We start from the raw sequence: 18,877 nt of genomic DNA on the forward strand, positions 1-18,877 counted from the left end.
CTGGCATGCTATTCCTGTACTGCCGTTACTTTGTCTATCACATTTTCTTAAAGATGGCTTGTCTAAAAGGCTTTTAATAGGTGAAAATCCTGAGGGGCAGTGCTATGATTGGTGTGAACAATCCCATCTCGCAGCCAAAAATAATGAAAATCCTGTGAAATGGATTCGAGTTTCTAATTTTCCTCCTGGTTCGATATATTTTACTCTGAAACAGGATGTTGGTGGCAGGACAAGTCATCAGTAAGGACGACGTTATGTAAGAAGTAGATGAGAAAAAGACTTTGACAATAACTGCTGTGGATGAATCTGCTCCTCCTTCATCCAACATACACAGGATGTGGAGGAGGTGCATTGTTAGCCTTCATCTGAGTCCATGGCTGCAGAAAGAGCTGAAGATGATGCTGGGAAAGTTGGTGCAAACTCACACTTAAGCACCCACCTTCAACTATGGTTAATGCTGCCAGTGATGGTCAGCTTGCTAGATCTGTGGACCCTCTGCTATGGAGAGGAGTTTGCTAGTTGATCAGCTGTTTGTGATTTGACCCTTTTTTTCAGTGTTGCTTCTACCTTTTGTTCTATGCTTATATATTGCATTTTCAATAAACTTTTATTTGGCCAGAAGAGATAATTTTGACTTGTCAGAAAAGGATGTAAGTATGCAATCTATAGCTATAATGCCTGTCTTTGGCATAATGGCAGTTGATATCTAAATAACACTTGCAGGGAACAGTAGGCAATTTAAGAGGGAATGAGGGGAGGATGTCATTCCTCTTGTTAGCAAAATGACCAAAATGCATCCCCCTAGCTGATGTGGTATCCCCCCTCTTCATCCCCTCGTAGCAGAATGAGCACAGGGGCTTGTTTAGTTGAGTATTTTAGTTGAGTCTAGTCTTCCTGACTCATTGATCCTTTATCTGACTCTGGCTCAGGCTCTGAAATATCAGTAGCCTACCTGTGCTGTGTATTGATAAATCTATGGTGCTGTCCGTGGTGCTGAAGAAGCAGACGGATTTGTAATTGCATCTTTTTCTCTCAATCTGTCAGTTTTGTCTTGGATCTATACAATTTTCTAACCTATAGACAATAAAAACTATATATACTTTATATACTATATAGTCTATAGTGTCACCTTCATGATCAAAGTAAAAAGTAGCAATGTGTAAAAGGATCATAGAGACGCACTGCTGCCTGCAGTATTCCTATAACATTCCTATAATATCTCTATGATTTTTTCAGTCGCATCTGTGCTTCTGCAAATACACCCCCAGACCAAGACTCCTCTGTAACCAAATCTTCCAGTGAAGACATGAGTACTGACAAAGTTTTTGCTATAGATGTTTGGTGTAAATCATCTTGCCACAATGTTGTCTGGGAGGTGTATATATGTGTGTGTTGGTTGGTGGTGTGGACGCTGAGTGGGGGTGTTCCCACTGGGCCATGCCCCCTGTTACAAATTAACAAATCATCGACTTACATGGGTACACAAAAACACATTTCATTGAACTGGATATATACAGTAATCACTTAGGGAGAAACCATTCTATTCTCATTGAATTCAGCACCAAACTGTAGGTTTGTGAGTATATTGCAATGCATTATGACCTTCCGCGATATACTACTTTAACGGACACGTTAATGTTGATGTACCTTGCGTGCTATGTTAGCTGTCTCCCAGTATATAATCTATAATCTTATACATTTAATGAAACCAGTATCAGCACCAGTTAACTCAGCTTCACAGTTGTTGGCATTCACTCCGCGGACTGATCAGGTTGTAGTGTTGCTGGATCACACTCACAATCAACACATCACACTGATGCCGTCATAAATATACATAAATTACCTGTCTGTCACACATACATACATCCACGGAGACAAAGTCAGACACACTGGTCCCTTCAGTCCGCTGTCACAGGTCTCTCTCCCTGGTGGGCGAGTACTGTCCAGTCCCTCCAGACCCCCTGTCAGCGAGCCCCTCAGGCTGGGGGCCAGGCAGCGTGGCGACAGGGCCCTGAGGCTCCAGTGCACACCGCCTCACACAGCGGAGCGGCACACAGGCTGGACCACTGAGCAGCTGGCACAGAACCGTGGTGGGGATGGCTCCTCCCTTGGGGCGATGCAAGGGGGAGAATGACACAAAGACAGACAGGGAGAGACGATGCAATGTCTAGAATATCAAATTCTCTGACAGGTACTGCTTCAAACAGTGAGTGCCTCACTCAGAATCAGACTTGTGAAAATGAGTTCACGGACCTTTCGAGGGTGCTTGAGCTTTCTGAAATGTGGTCTCACGTGAACCGGGAAGATCCTGGACTCCATTGTGCACAGGAAGAGTATAATGAGTGGTAGGAGGTTATGAGCCGAGTTTTTGTTTAGTCACCTTTGCTCTGCTTCGGCCAGCGTTAGCTGTTGTGGCTTGACCCCTGACACAAGGAGTAGGCCTGGTTTGTTTTCTTTGAGAGAGCCTACAGAGGGGGCAGTCGGAAACAGAGAGCAGTGGGGAAATGTTTTGACAGGAAATGGGAATGGACTACCAGTGGGCTAATGTGGAGGAACAGCAGGGGGACTTTTTGAGTGGGTGGGATGCAGAGAGGATGGGGTGGGGGGAGTTTTGAGTTGCAGCTCAGTGGCACCCTGAAAGGCCTCGCTCTGTCAGATTAGCTGGGGCAAACTCTACCATTTGTCTGGCCACTAATAGGGTTCACCTTTGGTTGAGCAGTGTAGAGATTAAGTAGGGCCACTCAGAGGATCAGAAGGGGGCAGATTAGTGTGATTTAGAGGTACTTCAGATCACAAGCAAGTGAGCGGTGTGTGGGTATGTGTGTGTGCAACGTTGGATTTGGTTGTCTGTGGGGTTTTTTTTTTTTTTCATGTGAAATTCCTGCATTTGCTATTTATTTTGTAAGGGGATCTTGTATCAGTGTGATCAGGATCTCCTCTGTGTGTGTGTGTGTGTGTGTGTGTGTGTGTGTGTGTGTGTGTGTGTGTGTGGGTGGGTGGGTGGGTGAGGAGTCAGAGGCCAGTTAGCAGTGGTATTTAGGAACAAGGGCTGTTTTCTTTGGCTGGATGTTGCTGCTGTGGGTGGAGCTGTGAGGGTGTGTGTGTGTGTGTGTGTGTGTGTGTGTGTGTGTGTGTGATGGGGACTGGTCATCCTCCTCTGTTGAGGTCTTAAATTTCACTAATGACTTAACAATGCCCCCTGGTGCTGGGCCGGCCCCGCTGGCCACCTTGTTTGTTTGTTTGTCTCTTTATCTGGAATCTGGACATACTATATTTCTCCCTGGAGTTAGATTTCTCTAAAAATCTCCACCCTTTCACTTTTAGAAAACATTTCCTAACACTAATATTTACACATCTGCAGTATTTCTTGAGCAGAATTTGATTAAGTATCTCTATTGGCTTATGCTCAAGGCAATAGTTATTCCTCCTGTGGGATGTGGAAAAAGCAACCATGCAAGGATATTGTGTAGATCCAGTATTTATACAATAGAGCTGATAACAATACTGCCACTTTAATAACACCATGCAAATAGAAGACTAAGGCACGGAGTCCAGGATAGACTTGTGCACTTCAGCGTATAAAGTTAAAGCAGAAATCATCGCTGGCTCTTTTGTGTTTTGCTGGCTGAATCATTAATGCAACAGATGTTGTGTTTTCCTCATCAGGGAGGAAAACTAAAAGTCAAAGAAAAACAGCAGCAGCGTTTTAACAATCGCAATGTCACTGTAATCTTTTGGATGCATCCATAAGCGTGTGTGAGTCAGTGTGTGTGTCTGTGTGTGTAATGGTCCTGATGAATCTGTCAGGGCTGAGGGCAGGGGGTGATGTGACTGCTGACAGCCTCCCAGCAGGCATGCTGAGAGCCCCAACAGTGTCCGTGCCCTCCCTTCAGCCCCCCCATCACCCGGCTCCCCTTCTCCTCTCCCAGTCCTCGGCTCCACACATTTGCTGTGTATTAGCCACGGACAGTAAATTGCAGCACCCTGGACCTCTGAGTGATTCCATTCCCATCTCTTCACACGTTCCTCTTCTCCCCCTGCAGCACCATTATCCAGCTCACCTTCTCAGCGTCTGCCTATCTTTCTCCTTTTCTCTCGTTTTGATCTGTTTTCCTCTCTCTGTCTGTCATATTCGTCCTGGCTCCTCGACTCCCTCAACCCTGTCAGATTTCTCTCCCCTTTCTGTCTTTCTCTCACTTCTGTTATACTTCTCATCCTCCGTTCTTCCATTGTGTCACGCTACACAGCGCTCCCTCCCTAACACATCCCCTCCGCTCCCCCTTTACTTTCTTACAAGCAGGTCCCTGTTGTCTAGGCTTCACAGGTTTCTCAGCTACTTCTATCTCTCTCTCTCTCGTCCTCCTTCCTATCCCTCTCTCCCGCCCTCTCCTTCCTCCCCCTCTTTGCCTCCCCCCCCTCTCTTTCTGGAAACAGATGTTGTTTGTCAGATCTTATCATTACTGGCTAATTAAGAAGACATCTCTTCTCCTTCTGTTGTTGCTTCTCTTTCCTCTCCTCTCCCTCTCAGTGGCATCCATCCCAGATTCATTGTTCTTCTCTCAGAAAGGTTTGGGTCGAGCTTTGATGTGCACATGTTATTGGTAAATCTGATTAGTGGCTGATTGATTGAAAGGGTATTGACAAAGCAAGATTAGTGGTGGTGTATTGCAGATGACCTTCTGGGATGTTTGAAATCTATTCAGCTGTAGATGGTGCTCCTTGTCTCCGTTTGACAGTTGAGAGTATATTTTGAATCCTCGTCCCTCAGGACACACCGAGCATGCTGGGAGAGGTGAGGCCACTGATGGGACTTCTATTCCCTGTCCTGGTTGTGAATTCATGTTCTCTAGACTCTGAATATCTCTCCATATCCATCTACTTGGCAGGCTGACCGTAGTCCCATGTGGCCGAGCTTTGTATGCAATCTATGCTTTTCGCTAAGCTTGGGAGAATGAAACATTAATTCACTTTAAATTGTTGGAATGCACATTTAGCAGCCAGTGAGAGGTTATACAGTAAAACACTTTAGCACCCTGGAGAAACCTCATTGAAACACTCGAGTGCCTCTTGTGTACCCTTCCCATCGTTTCACTTTCTTCCTCTCAGCTCCGTTGTGCCTCACTCACTTTTGCGGTGGCAAGCCTGAAGGTTTTACAGCACTACCAAGCTCTATAAATCAGCGCTAGTGGTTTAAATGTTTGGCTTTGTCACAGTTCTCAAGTTTAGAGGCGGGGTGGGCTGGGGCTGAGGTTGCAGGGGTGAAGCCAGCCTGGGAGGCAAGGGAGAAGAGGCCAAGAGGGGCACAGCCAATCCAACAGGCATATTTATAAAGACCTGAGTTTCCTCATGTGCTCGCTGTCTGCATGAGACAACCTGCGGTCGATTTACTCTCTTACTGCTGATCAATAAGATGATCAAACTTCCCAATTGTTAAATTTTGTCTTTATACACAAGCAGCCAGACAAGATCTTTTCTGAATAAAATATGGTCTGAAGTTATTTTTTGAAGTCAGTAATTATTTGATTAAATAATGAGTGAACAGGACAATGACTCTTACGTTTGCTTCAAACTTTTGGTAGTTTACAGTTTTCAATTAAGGTTTTTACACCCAAAACACTCGACCTATCTATCTATGATCTGCTGTCGACATAGAATAAAAATTTGTATCGGTTATTTTATGAAGTACTTAAAATGAGGTCAACATCAGCTCTAATTGACAATGTCATAGTTTAATATATTAACACTGACAGCAGCCATTCAGCTGCATCACGAGTAGTCTCACCTGAGTGAGAAACTGAACGCAGGACTTTCACTTAAAATGGAGTATTGCTGCTTTCTCGTATTGGTACTCATACCTGAATTAAAGCTCTGAATACTTCGTTCACCTCTGTATTTCACTTGGCTGGTGTGAGGTGTATGTCAGCATGTGGGTGCAAATGTTGTTTAAACTCTCACAACTCACACGAGATAAGCACTGATGTCACTGTGAGACTGTGAGACATCAGGGTAATGTAGTGACCAGTCATTTGCTAAGAGGTAGATGGATAACAAGCTTGCACAAAGGTAGCCCACAGCAGTTTTAGTGGTGACTGGATGTGCATCATAAAAGTTGTTACAAAAAACGAGAGACAAAACGACCAAGGAGTCAGTTTGAGTGTGTGACGTTTGCTGGTAAAAGGCAAGCAAAGCTGATGCCATAGATATCCCTGTATGTTTTAGGAGGAGGAGGGGGGGTTGGACTGGGAGGCGGGTGTGAAAGGTCCTGTGGTGGTATGCGACAGAGGGGGTATCAGTTCGTGGAGGGTTTTCTGTGCCCCATTAGCAGTGTCAAAGTTCATGTGCCCCGGGTGTTAACCCTGGTGACCAGTCTAGCTTCCAGTCTGCCAGGGGACCTGGGTCCAGGGGTATTTATTACTAACCCCCCAGCCTCACCTCCCCGCTCCATCCCCCAAACACTGCTCTCCCCATGGAGGAAAACAAAACACCTCCATCCCTCCCCCCAACCATTCCTCAGTCCGGGTACATGTACTAATTGGATGCGTATCCATACACTGATGCATGACGACCCATCTGTAGATTTATGCCTTGAAGTGAAATATTCGTAGGTCAACACTCATTTATCCAAATCGTAGTGTATAGCCATGAGCTGCAGCATGTTTTTGGCGCTTTACTACGTGTTTTATTAAAAATCAGCTAGCACGTACAAATGTATGACGTTTAGATGTTTGTTTTTGAGGCATCATTTTTGCTAATGTGTATAATTTTGCATGATTGATTGCGCACACATGGTTGCCTGCAAGTCAGCATTTGTCTTTGTGTATTTCTCCGTGAACTCATGCATGAATGTGTGTGCGGTTTGTACGGCCAGTGTGTGACATATGCATGCATGCGTGCATGCATCTGGGCCTGCTGTATGAGTTAGTGCTCTCAGTGTGTGAGTGTGGCAGAGGAAGGCCCTCAGCATGTCAGTATGTTTTAATGCTTCACATCTGGTTTCCTAATTTTCCTCCCTCCCTCCCTGCCCTCCCCTCAGCTCCCCTCCACCGCCATGTCAGGACACTGTTTTGTTTTTTCAGGGTGGGGAGGGGTGGTGGTGATGAAGGTGATGGAGGGGATGCCTGATGAGTGATGGCCCTGAATACAGGACATCAACATTCTCCATCTCTTCCTCTGTCTTTGCTTCTCGCCTTCTTTTTTGTTCCCCTCTTGCTCTGCCTCTCTCTTCTTAGTTCTTAGAATCATTGGCTACTGAGCATTATGAAGGGGTTAGAGGGTCTGAAGAGGATGAAGAGGAGCAGCTTTTTTTTCCTGTCTCCACCTCTCTGTCCTCACTCTTCTCCTCGTCTTTGCCTGTGTCTCGACAGCGGGGCATCCACCTCTGCCGAACAAAAATTATGACAATCTCCTCCTCCTCATTCTTTTCTTAAATTTTCCTTTCCCATATTTTTGCATCAAAGCCTAAATTTGTCATCTTTGGAGCAGTGACCCAAAACTGGAAGGCCAAAGCCAAATCCAGAAAAGGAGACAAGTGGAGAAAGTTTCCCACTGTGCTGCTAACTAACTTGAGCCTTTTGCATCACATGCTTGGAGAGCCGCTGCCACCAGTAAACCTTCATTTACAATGAGCACAGAGGGCGATGTGTTTTATGTCTATGTGAGAAGGCAGTTTGTGTCAACAGTGATTAGTGCTGATGAATGCCTATGAAAATTTTTTGTTAGGGGTCCTGTGCCGCCGAGGTGCTCAATGCATGATTAAGGCCATATGTAAAGCATAGTGAGTAACACTTATGTGTAACAGATGCCCCAGTGGACTGAGATATGTGAAACTGGGGGTCCACACCGAGGAGTGAAATATTTACAAAAAACTGCATTTCTGCTATTGTTTTAAGTGTCATGACTTGCTGGTTGGTCGCTGAACTAGTTTTAGCCAAGCAAGTCGTCACCATTGGGATGGCCGTCTCATGCTGCGAGGCCTGTGTTTAGTCTTGGGAACTGAAGCAGATGCAGACAAAAGGGATTGCAGGACAGAGATGCAGAAGTGAAGACAGAAAAGAAAAAACAGACTCCCCATGGTGCCACAGTGGAAAATGATCCCAAGGTTTAAGACTTGGGTCTATGTTTTGTTTGTGTTTCCTGTTTTAAGTGTGTCTGTGGAGGGTAGATGTTGTGGAAGATAAAACTTGGTTTCCATTGCTGGCCACAGTAAACTCTGTGGAATTCAATTATTTATCAAATCTGTCATCGCTGGGGACCAACACAAATCATGAAGAGTTTGCTCTTGTCAAGTTTAATATTTGTTAGTTATCTTATGCCACAGGAAGATATTCTTTTTTCTGTAATCAGAATAATGCTTTTGCTTATAGTCTGTTCAGCTTTACAAAGTGGACCTGCTAGCCATTTAAAACAAAATAATGAATCACTATAAAGCAGTTTCAAAGTTGAAATGTGTTTCCAATCAGCATTATTTGCACTGATGATGTTACTCACTTAACAGTGTTTTAAACAAGCAGAATCATCATTTTACACCTGCTTTATGGAACAGAATAGTCTGTGAATGTAAGGAACAAGGCGTGCATTAAATGCAAACACGCTTAAGCATGTGGAGTTCTTTGAAAATAGCCTTTCTCTGCAATTTCCCTGTGACATGAAGATCACCTCCAATTCTTTGCATGTTCTCCTCTTCTCTTCCCTCTGGATGGGGAGGTGTGTGGGTGTATTACATTACCAAAACAAAAACAAACAACGGCAATATTAAACTTTTGCAACCACAATAGAGGAGGGGATAAAAAACAGAGGGTCCTCGACTTCTTATTAATTATGCAAGATTAGTCTAATTATAATTCAGCAAATGAATGTGTGGCAGAAGGTGCGAGGCGACGGGGCTGGGAGATTTGCATGTTAAGTGGGCAGGGGGAAGCGGCTAATGCATGCTAATATATGCGTCAATGTCTCGCTTTAATTTCAGCATTTGCAGCTGTGTGCGTCCGAACTGAGGGGGGTGAAAAGTTGACTCAATGGGTTTTTGGGAGGGGGGCAAAGGTGGGGGTGTCAGTGTATTAGAGTGTGCATGCATGCATGTGAATGTGTGTTTCTGTGTGTGTGAGGCATCTGGTGTCATACAAACAGGGAATGATGAGAAGAAGTCAACAAACAAGGTCAAGAACCCTCAGAAAGTGCCCAAAGCCTGAGATGGATGTAGACAACCTCTCAATTAGGGTTGTGATTTTGCTATCTGAGGCGTCACTGCAAGTTTTGGCATGTCAGTCAGTCAAATGAATGATGACTGCTGGTTAGATGAACATTAAGTGGCCAACAAGCAAGTGACAAGGAAACGATTATGGCTAAACCGCAGCCAGACCGGACAAGGTTATTAAAACCAAAAATGTGCTCCCTGTGTTGACTTACCACTTTATAAATGACCGCTCTAGCCTTTAAATATGAGCCATAATGTAAGAATCATTGCCCTGGATAAAACATACATACAGCACAACCCTCAAAGGAGGCAGTAAAATGAAACAGAACACTTTTGATTATGGCCCCGTTTCAGAGTCTGGAAACGCACTGGATGACTTTCCTTGTGCATGCACTGTAGATACGCTTATTTTAAATCATATTAAACTGAGTCTTGGGTCTTGGGTCCAGCAGGCAGTTGTAAGCATGCATGACCAAGCCAGACATTGATGAGGAAATAAATAGAAGGAGAGAGTGAGAGAGGCGACGATGTGCCCTGAAACATATTTCCACCCAAAGCCGAGGTTTAGCGCAGCTTTGAGGTTGGAGGTCCGAGCTGTCACTTATTAATTACAATCACCCTCTGCCAACAACAATATTGATTGTCCTCAGACGAAATATCTCAAATCAAGAAATATTTGACACGCTGTTGGAAGTGAGAGCTGCTTTCAAGCCAGGTCCTGTTCACATGGGAGGAAGCTGGAGCGAGTGATGGAGGAACGGCGAGTAAAAGCTGACAGAATGAGGGAGAGATTAGTATTCGATGGGAGGGTTCAGGGCTGTGGGGCCAATATGAAGTTCCTCTCCAAACAACCGTTCTCCATTAAGATGACTTATATTTGCACAGAGCACGGTGTGGGTGGGATTGGAGCTAACCGTGTAGCCCAAAAGCCGCTGCCTCCCTCTGCAGCATTTTTCTTCTGCACTGTTGTTGTTTGTTTAATTGGAGCGTTAATGGCTGTGCTTTTTATAGGCAACACAGAACTGTTGTTCTCTGCGAAGTGAAGTGGACGTCTGGTTTCAGGGCTGCATATCTGCCAGCAGCCTCAGCTCTAGCACAACGCCGTACCACTTCCAGACTCGCTTTTCTTTTCTTTTGCTTTAGCGCACCTCCTCTGCCTAATTTTTCTTCGTGAGATTTGTGTGGATCTCCTCAGCTTCGTCTGCACCTGCTCTCTTCATATACTTTCCTGCATCTCACCTTGCCAAGTGTCTCTCCTCCCTCCTCGCTGTATTTCAGTGCTGGAATGTGTTCTTGTTGTTGCCTTCTCTTTCCCATCGCTGTCTTTGCCTTTCAGCATGGGGACTTTGGGATTGCGGCAGAGCTGCGTTGCCATGGCAGCGGGCTGTGTTGCCGAACTGTGTACACCTGGGATTTGGAGTCTCTCTCCGTAGTCTCCCTCTCTCCTATTTATTCCACCTTCCTCTCAGGTTTTCTTTGGTGTAGCAGAGGCTATCAGCACCCCTCTCTCTCTCTCCTTCGCTCAGTCTCCACAGCCTATCACCCTCAAAAGTACTCTCACATACGTAATGAGACACATATAGTTGAAAACAAAATTCATGTCCATACTAGCGCCTGTGCCTCTATCACTACCTTCCTCTTTCCACCTCCTCATTTCACTTTCTCTGTTGTTGCCTGTACTTCGTTCTCTCTCCATTCCCATGTGGGGGTTCAAATACGGCATTGCGGGATACCGCGGTCCCCTGAGTCCCCTGGCATACATCACTGTCTCCAGTTTACTTTGAAACACAGCAGCGCATTTCACTGGACTTCAAATTCTCATCACTTGATTTAAAGTGTAATAACATTGACTTTAATACTAAGCTAAACAGCTGGGATTGATGCCCGAGCTGTAATCATATAGATGTGCGCGCACACACAGACACACACACACGCACACACACCACCCTCAAGACCTGTCTTTGAAAAATAATGAATGCCTCCTTTGACTGTTAGTGTTTTTGCAGGGTAGCAAATAATCATGTACATGATTCTTTCATGTGATTTCTTAGTTGCTGCTGTACAAACATGTGTCCTCTTATTTACCTTTGCAGGTTCTTCTTGAAGTTTTTCCTGAAATGTAACCAGAATTGTCTGAAGACTGCAGGAAACCCGAGGGATATGAGGAGATTTCAGGTATGAAAAGATGGGGGGGGGGAATGCATGAGTGTACTTGTGTGTGAGAGGGAAGGTGATAACATGTGGGACTGAATGTGGGTTAAAAAAAGAGAAGATTTTACAGTCATGCAAAACATACCTCCTTCATGCCCATCCATCCTAATAGAGCAATTTAATAATTCATTTCTTGTCCAGTCTGTTCTAAGCAGAGTTTGCGCCACAAACTCTCACATAGTAAAGCTCTGGAAAAGTTTTTCCAGCAGAAGACGGAGGAGGGAGTTGGAGGTGAAAGTTAAAAATCAATAAGGAGTCAGGGAGACGGAAAGACAAACGAAAGGAGTTAGATATGTGGGAGACTTGGTTGTTGGGGTGCAGGAAATAGGTTGAGGTGTTTCAGGAAGTTGTCAAGAATTGAGTGATTGGCTCCAGATGGAGGAGGTCATGCTCCGTGACCCAGGAAGTGGTCACAGGGGACACTCCCGCCTCACTTCCTCTGCCGTCTTTCAGCACCAGCGGCCCCCGTCTGGCATTCTCCTTCTCCCAGCAAACCCTCTGTCCCTTCTCCTTCCTCGCTCCCTCTGTCTTCCACCATGTTTGCTTTAACTCCTGCGACGTGACACATGCTGAGAAGTTATGAGCACGCCGGCGCTCCAAGACTCTCATCTCTGGGTTAAAAGGTGATCAGAGCTGGACAGGAGTCTGCTGCTTGATCGATAATTTACAGTTATTTTCCTTTAGGTTCCCCTCCCGTTCCACCACCTATAGCACATATGCTTTTTCTCCTTTTCTTTCTCATGTTCCTTCACCTGCAAAATTACTGCCATGTGTTTATTTCGAAGGGAGTGCAAAGTTTTATCTTTGCTGTCCGGTTTTCTAAAAATGCAAAATATTTATGGAAAATGACTTTTTCTCACTGCTCTGTTCCCTTTAACTCTCAAAAACAAGCTCTTAAACACACACTCCAACTCATTATCACTTTCATAAATAGTATCACATCAACACTCATAAATATCCAAAGAGAAAACCCTACAAGTATCCCCTCATTAGTTATACTCTATGTGTGTGTGTCAACCATGTGAGGCAGATGTGGGAAGGGACACACGCATGCTGAGGCCAGAAAATCAAATTAGGGCCACTATATATCATCCACTACTTTAACGGCCGGCTAAAATGGGAGATTTGGTCCATATGTTTGGTGTCATTGAAGGATCAGGAGGAGACAACGATGAGCCCGCCGCATGCTGTATGAATCAAAAAGTGAGGCGGTGGAGAGGCCATATGGAGACCTGATGGAGGAGTGGAGGGGTGCATGAGCAGTGTCATCACCAGAATGCAGACATATTATAAAGATCCCAGGGACGTCACATTACCTATTGAGAAATATTACTATCACCTGTATGCCAAAATAAATTGTCGCTGAGGGATTTTGCTGTTGTAACCGGAGATTGTGACTCGCAGCGTGCTGTCTAAGTCGTGCACACACGCTCATGTATCTTCCTCTCGGCTCTGTACCTCTCTTCCTTTCAGGTGGTCTTGTCCAGCACTGTGAGCGTGGACGGCCACGTCCTAGCAGTGTCTGACAACATGTTCGTCCACAACAACTCCAAACATGGTCGGAGAGCTCGTAGGCTAGAGCCGGGCGAGTCTGTCGAGAACACTATGGAGTACGGTAAGACACTGACACGACAATACAACAATGTCACAGCCCATTTATCTTGTTTTATCTTCTTACATGTCTACTTCATCATTCACACTCTGAAACATAGCACACACTGATCCGAGGAACAAACTGTAACAGCAGGTACTTGAGCTGCTTAATGTCCATTTATAATCACCATGATATATCAGACATCACCAGTGGTGCTGCTGAGGTCATTAACTGAGCTAATTAATGCATTAATTAAATACTTTGCATAAAGCGTGGATGATAATATCTTAAATCCAAATATTAAAGCTCTAAGAACAACAATTTGATATTTGGTAAGATCCATTTCCAGATGTTAGACAACAAGTCATATTTCTATTATATTATCTTCGCCTGTGGAAAGTAACTAAATACATTTACTCAAGCCCTGTACTTGAGTATTTCCAATCAGCATCAATTTATACTTCATTTCACAGAGAAATATACTTTTTTGCTACACAGATGTATCTACAGGGTGTTACACTGCAGGATAACTACGTGGTGGTGCATAAAGTAGTCTAAAATAGCTCCTCGTCAGCCAGCTTCAACATCAAAGTGCACATTTAAGTAATGTATAATAATAATAAAATAATAATAAATAACTATAATAGATAATTATAATCCAATAATAACACAACACTCAAATGATCTTTTTACTGCATGTTAGCATATATGGTAGATAATCCTTCTACCTCTATATCTATTTATATTGTTGCTAAGAAGTAAGATTTTAAGACTTGACTCTAGAGAGCGCCTCGTGTTTTTTTTTTTGTTTTTTTTTTTAGTAATTTAGCGGCCACTGTAGGGTCTCCTAAACACTTGGAAGAAGAGGGTGAGGTGAGGGGTATTGAGTTGGTTGCAAACTGCAACCTCACCACTAGATGGGCCTTTAGGTGAAGGATCTGAATGCCACCGTCCGGCCTGTATTTCACTGGACATTTGTACTGTTTTTTATGATTGCATTGCTTTCAGGTCGTGTAGATTTTTGACTTGTATTGTATAGAGTTCTTCAACCAATTAGTGGTTTTATTCATGGTTAAAGCTGACCCCTCCTCCCTGCCTCCTCTCTTTTCATAGCTCCCTCTGTGCTCTAGGTCAGGTACCTGGTCACTACCCTCACACCTGACACACTGGTATTGGCTTTGGGCTACGCACTCACTGCCCAAGGGTTGGCAACCAGAAACGTACTGGCCATAGTAAAATAAGAAAATAGAGGAAGAGGGCAGAGTCTCTGCAGACACAGACAGCCCATACACTTCTAGTGGGTCATAAGTGATGATTGAGAGGCGTTACTTTCCTTCTGCCTTTAAGTAACCATGAAATAATCTTATCTTTTAATTTCACTTTTTAGTTCGGCCTGAACACTCCCCACAATAGAACAGCTCTAAACTGAAAAGCACTTCCAGCACATTCCTCCTGATCAGATTTAAAGCGTGCTCTATCCACCCCTCATTGAAACCGTCAGAGTAACTCTTGCTTTGCCCTCCTGTCTAGCGACCCCTTGCATCAAAGCCATCAGCCCCAGTGAGGGCTGGACCACCGGCGGGGCCATGGTCATCGTCATCGGGGAGAACTTCTTTGACGGGCTGCAGGTGGTGTTTGGCAGCATGCTGGTGTGGAGCGAGGTAAGAATTGTCTCCAAAACATCTCGCTAATGACGGTAGAGTCTGAAGCGTATTTTGAAATGATATATATAGCATATGGCTTGTCTCATTATTTCGATGATTTATGGGCAGTCCACACAAATTAATCTTTTCTGCAGTTTTGTGATAGCCTAAATATTTACAGTGCATGCAGGGAATAGTTTGTTGCTGTTTGGTGACTGTTTTCTGTCCTGTTCCTCAGCTGATCACACCACATGCAATCCGTGTCCAGACGCCTCCTCGACACATCCCTGGGGTTGTGGAGGTCACGCTGTCTTATAAATCTAAACAGTTCTGCAAGGGAGCACCTGGACGCTTCATCTACACAGGTATTTCGGCAACACATTGTGTGCTTTTTTAAGACTTTTTAAACATGAGATTTTAATAAATGTGGAACATGATTTGATGTGCTGTGTTTGTTTCCTTTTTTATTTCATTTCAGCCCTAAATGAGCCAACTATAGACTATGGATTCCAGCGCCTTCAAAAGGTCATTCCTCGTCATCCCGGTGACCCAGAGAAACTAGCCAAGGTTCGACACACCTTAATAAAAGACCACTTTACCATGTTCATGATGATTTTTCAAGAATCTGTGCATGCTACACTAAGGCGTCAGTGTAATTAATTTTGTTTTTTGCAGGAGATCCTCCTGAAGAGAGCGGCAGATCTTGTGGAGGCCCTGTACGGAAATCCACACAGTAATCAGGTAAACAGCTGCAGCTTTGGTACAATATCCATCAAATTAAACATTGGGATAAACAAAACATGCAGATATTTAAAAGACTACACCAGTGGTGTTGCATGTTTCAGCTCATTAAATATTAATTGTCTACTCTACTACATTACAGCTGACCATTTTCCAAAGCTTTAGTTAATAAAATGGCTCCCTACTTTTCGAGGCAGCCACTGGTTTTCTATTTATTTCAGTAATTAACTTGTGAGATTTGAAGCCTGCTTGAGATAGATAATCCATCAGAGTGAATATTTGGAGGGCTTTATTTCTTGTCAAATTATGATTGCAGGATAATACAGTTCAGAGCAGGGACTGTGTGATAGTTTTCTCAGTGTTTGTCAGGAAGCTTCAACGTCTGAGCATCATTACTCAGAAACACTCTTTTGGGATATTGTAAATAATTGCTTACGTGTTTACTGTCAGCTAATAAATATGTGGGTTTACATGTGAAAGGGCCTCTTTCTGTGTCTGTGACACTGCGAGCTATAGCTAATTTCTACGTTGTCGTGTCTGCTGTAGGACATGCTGCTGAAACGTGCAGCCGACATCGCTGAGGCGCTCTATAGCGTTCCCCGTCCTCACAGTCAGCTGCAGGCGCTGCCCAGCTCACCGGCCCACGGCAGCGTCATGGGCCTGGGCTCCTATCCTTCTCAGTTAGGCGTCAGCATCGGGGAGCCAGGACAGAGCAGCCAAGGTGAGCAAGAATGACACATAAAGCATTCACGTTTTCGTTTCCACTGACGAAGCTCAGAACTGACCAAAGGTTTTCATTTTTCCTCCAGGTTACATTCGAAATTCCAGCAGTCTGTCTCCAAGGGGTTACCCATCAGCCTCCACTCCTCAGCAGTCAAGCTACGGGGGCAGCGGAGGGATGACCGGAGGCTATGGCACAGTCCCCATGACCAGTCTAGGAGTACCTGGCTCCCCTGGCTTCAGCAGTGCCTCTCCCACAGGTTCTCCCTACAGTAAGACCTTGTAGTTCTCTACAGATTTGTACTTCTAAGTCTGTTGTGATATTCAAACTTGAGGCTGACTGTTGCTCTGCCTTCCACAGTAATGCCCTCCAGCCCCACTGTACCAGGAAGCTCCAGCTCTTCATCGTCTCTCTTGCCTTTCTCCTCCTTCCCGTCTGCTGCTAAACAGAAGAGTGCTTTTGCTCCCGTCCTCAGGCCCCAGGGCTCTCCCTCCCCTGCCTGCCCCGCCTCAGGGGGGAACAGCTTCAGAGGTAGCCATCCAACTCACTATCTGACCCCCCTGTCTGAACTTACGAATGCAGTCTAACTCCCTCTACTAACCCCTCGAAAGCTTTGACTGAACAAGACAGAGAAAAAACATTGCTGGATGTACAATAATGCAAGACCTGATTGACTAGAATCATAGATTTTGTATATTTTTTTCTCTCCAGCGATGACGGGCCTGGTTGTTCCCCCGATGTAGCAAAGCACCCACCCCAAATCTACCCCAGACCACAGCTTCACTTAGCCCCTCTTTTGGCATTAAGAGGGCAGGGAGAACGGAAAATTGATCACTAGCGACCATGTGTAACTTTTCTTCCTGAGCCCCCTGCCGTTTCTTAGTCCCTTTTTCATCCAGGTGGATGAACAGGACGGGGTATCAAAATGTCCAAAGACCAGTCATCTTCTCCAGAGGCAGAGCAGATTACTTCACCCACACCTACAGACAGACAATGCTCCTTAGCTAACAGCACCAGACTGGACCATATACCGCTGTGTGTGTCACGAAGCGTCTGCATTTTGAAAGGAAACAAAGGGAAAACTGGTCCTAATTTCAGCCCGAGCTTCAAAAGCATCTGTATTTCCCTCTGGCCTACTATCACATGCAGTATCTGGTTCTTCCAACACCTGCCCAAACCTTGGCCAGAGATGTACGGGACGCGTTGTGAGAGCACTGAACGTTGTTGGATGATGGACAACTCTGATATGATGTTGCGGCTCTAAGAAGCAGGGTGCTATTTTTCTGTGTATGGACACCTTAAATGGCATGTGTGTACACTGTCTGTGATTAGAGAGAGCTTTTTTTGTAGTAGACTTTTTGAAGACAGTTTACATTCCAGAAAAATAGACCCTTTATTTTTTGTTCTGATCTCTACGGTTTTACATGGGAGAACTCTTTGTCTCAAGGGTTATTACTAAAGGAATTCATATATTGATTTATTTAAGAACAAGCAATTTAACTTATTATAGTTAGTTTAGGGAATAATATAAACGTGTTTTTATAAAGTGGTCCTTTTCAAACTGTCACTGAAATGAAGTTATCTCAACAGTCCAATAATTCATTTGCTAAATGATCATAGCGAAGGGATTTTTTTTTTTGGTGGAGAACATCAACTCTAACACACTTTTTTGGAATAAAACCCCCCAGTTTTCAGGTTCTTGCATCGCAAAATCTTGATGTTACACCCACATCTTAAGAAGGTTATTGTCCTTGTGTAAAGGAAAAATGTTAGTTAGCCTTATCCTTTTAATTTCACTTATAATGCATGCTTTGTCACACCAATGCCCTGATATTATTTCATTCCACACTGCAAATTTATATGACTATAACTTATAGATTTTACTGTTTCATTTTAAATGTCTCAGCCCAGTACAGGTCTCTAGTCACTATGCAGTACAATAAACGAAAGCACAAACTGCTCAGTAGAAAGAACGGGGCGTATTAGGTGTTCATTAACCCATATCATGCTGTTCTTACTCATTGATTTAACTCATCACAAACTTCATTCTCAGGATGTGAAAACAAACAACACAAAGAGTAGACGACATTTGCAAATTTGTTTCTAGAGTTTGGTTAATTTTATTTATTTAAAATTATTAGCAATTTAATATTATGCTTTTTTGAAGCCACCTTTCTTTGAAACGGTACAAAAAATGGTGCAAATGTGATTTGTATATCTCAAGGTGTAATTATATTTTGTGCTCCAAATAAAACAAATGAGAACAAAAAGGTCACTGATGCTGGTTTAACTTGTTTCAGAATTAAATTGTTTACATGTGTGCAGCAAGTATTTACACACACACACACACACACACACACACACACACACACACACACACTCTGCATTATCTGACAATTTCCTGGACATTAAGATTCTCCTACAGGCTCCGCATCTCAAGGTTTTGCAGGATCTATTTTTGACTGTGCCCATCACCTGTGTGCTCGTGCAGCTTGCTACACTGTTTTGTATACATAGCTGATGAGCCGCAGCATCTTAATTGTGATGCGAGCGTTAAAGACTGAGTAGAGCATGTCAAGATAAACAACAACACCCCCCATCTCTCTCCTCTTCAATAAGCCCGCTTTTCTCTGAGGACCAAGCCTCTGGGGGCCCCGAGTGAGAACCACATGAGTCTCCCTCCAACGTGGCCTCCTCCTCTCTGTCTCTCTCTGTCTCTTAAAACACACACACACGCCTAGGCATGTGCCTCGCTAAGTCTTTGTTTGCTACTG

The 18,877-nt window shown here is 44.2% G+C and overlaps 1 protein-coding gene across 4 annotated transcripts in view; it reads left to right on the forward strand.

Moving 5' to 3' along the window:
• ebf2 (EBF transcription factor 2) overlaps positions 1–18,331 on the forward strand; it is a 30,709-nt gene extending 12,378 nt beyond the window's left edge. For 2 of the 4 annotated variants that reach the window (XM_076730782.1, XM_076730783.1), the window contains exons 7-16: positions 11,287–11,368; positions 12,878–13,019; positions 14,529–14,659; positions 14,880–15,006; positions 15,120–15,208; positions 15,317–15,382; positions 15,929–16,103; positions 16,192–16,374; positions 16,464–16,634; positions 16,815–18,331. In XM_076730782.1, coding sequence (XP_076586897.1) covers positions 11,287–11,368; positions 12,878–13,019; positions 14,529–14,659; positions 14,880–15,006; positions 15,120–15,208; positions 15,317–15,382; positions 15,929–16,103; positions 16,192–16,374; positions 16,464–16,634; positions 16,815–16,846 — 1,198 coding nt within the window. In that variant the 3' untranslated portion in view covers positions 16,847–18,331. Of the gene's footprint in view, positions 1–11,286; positions 11,369–12,877; positions 13,020–14,528; positions 14,660–14,879; positions 15,007–15,119; positions 15,209–15,316; positions 15,383–15,928; positions 16,104–16,191; positions 16,375–16,463 lie in introns of all 4 variants that reach the window. The other 2 variants (XM_076730780.1, XM_076730781.1) reach the window with 1 other exon arrangement.
• The last annotated feature ends 546 nt before the right edge of the window (positions 18,332–18,877 follow it).

Source organism: Chaetodon auriga, chromosome 5 (genome assembly GCF_051107435.1).
Source record: "Chaetodon auriga isolate fChaAug3 chromosome 5, fChaAug3.hap1, whole genome shotgun sequence".
NCBI lineage: Eukaryota > Metazoa > Chordata > Actinopteri > Chaetodontiformes > Chaetodontidae > Chaetodon > Chaetodon auriga.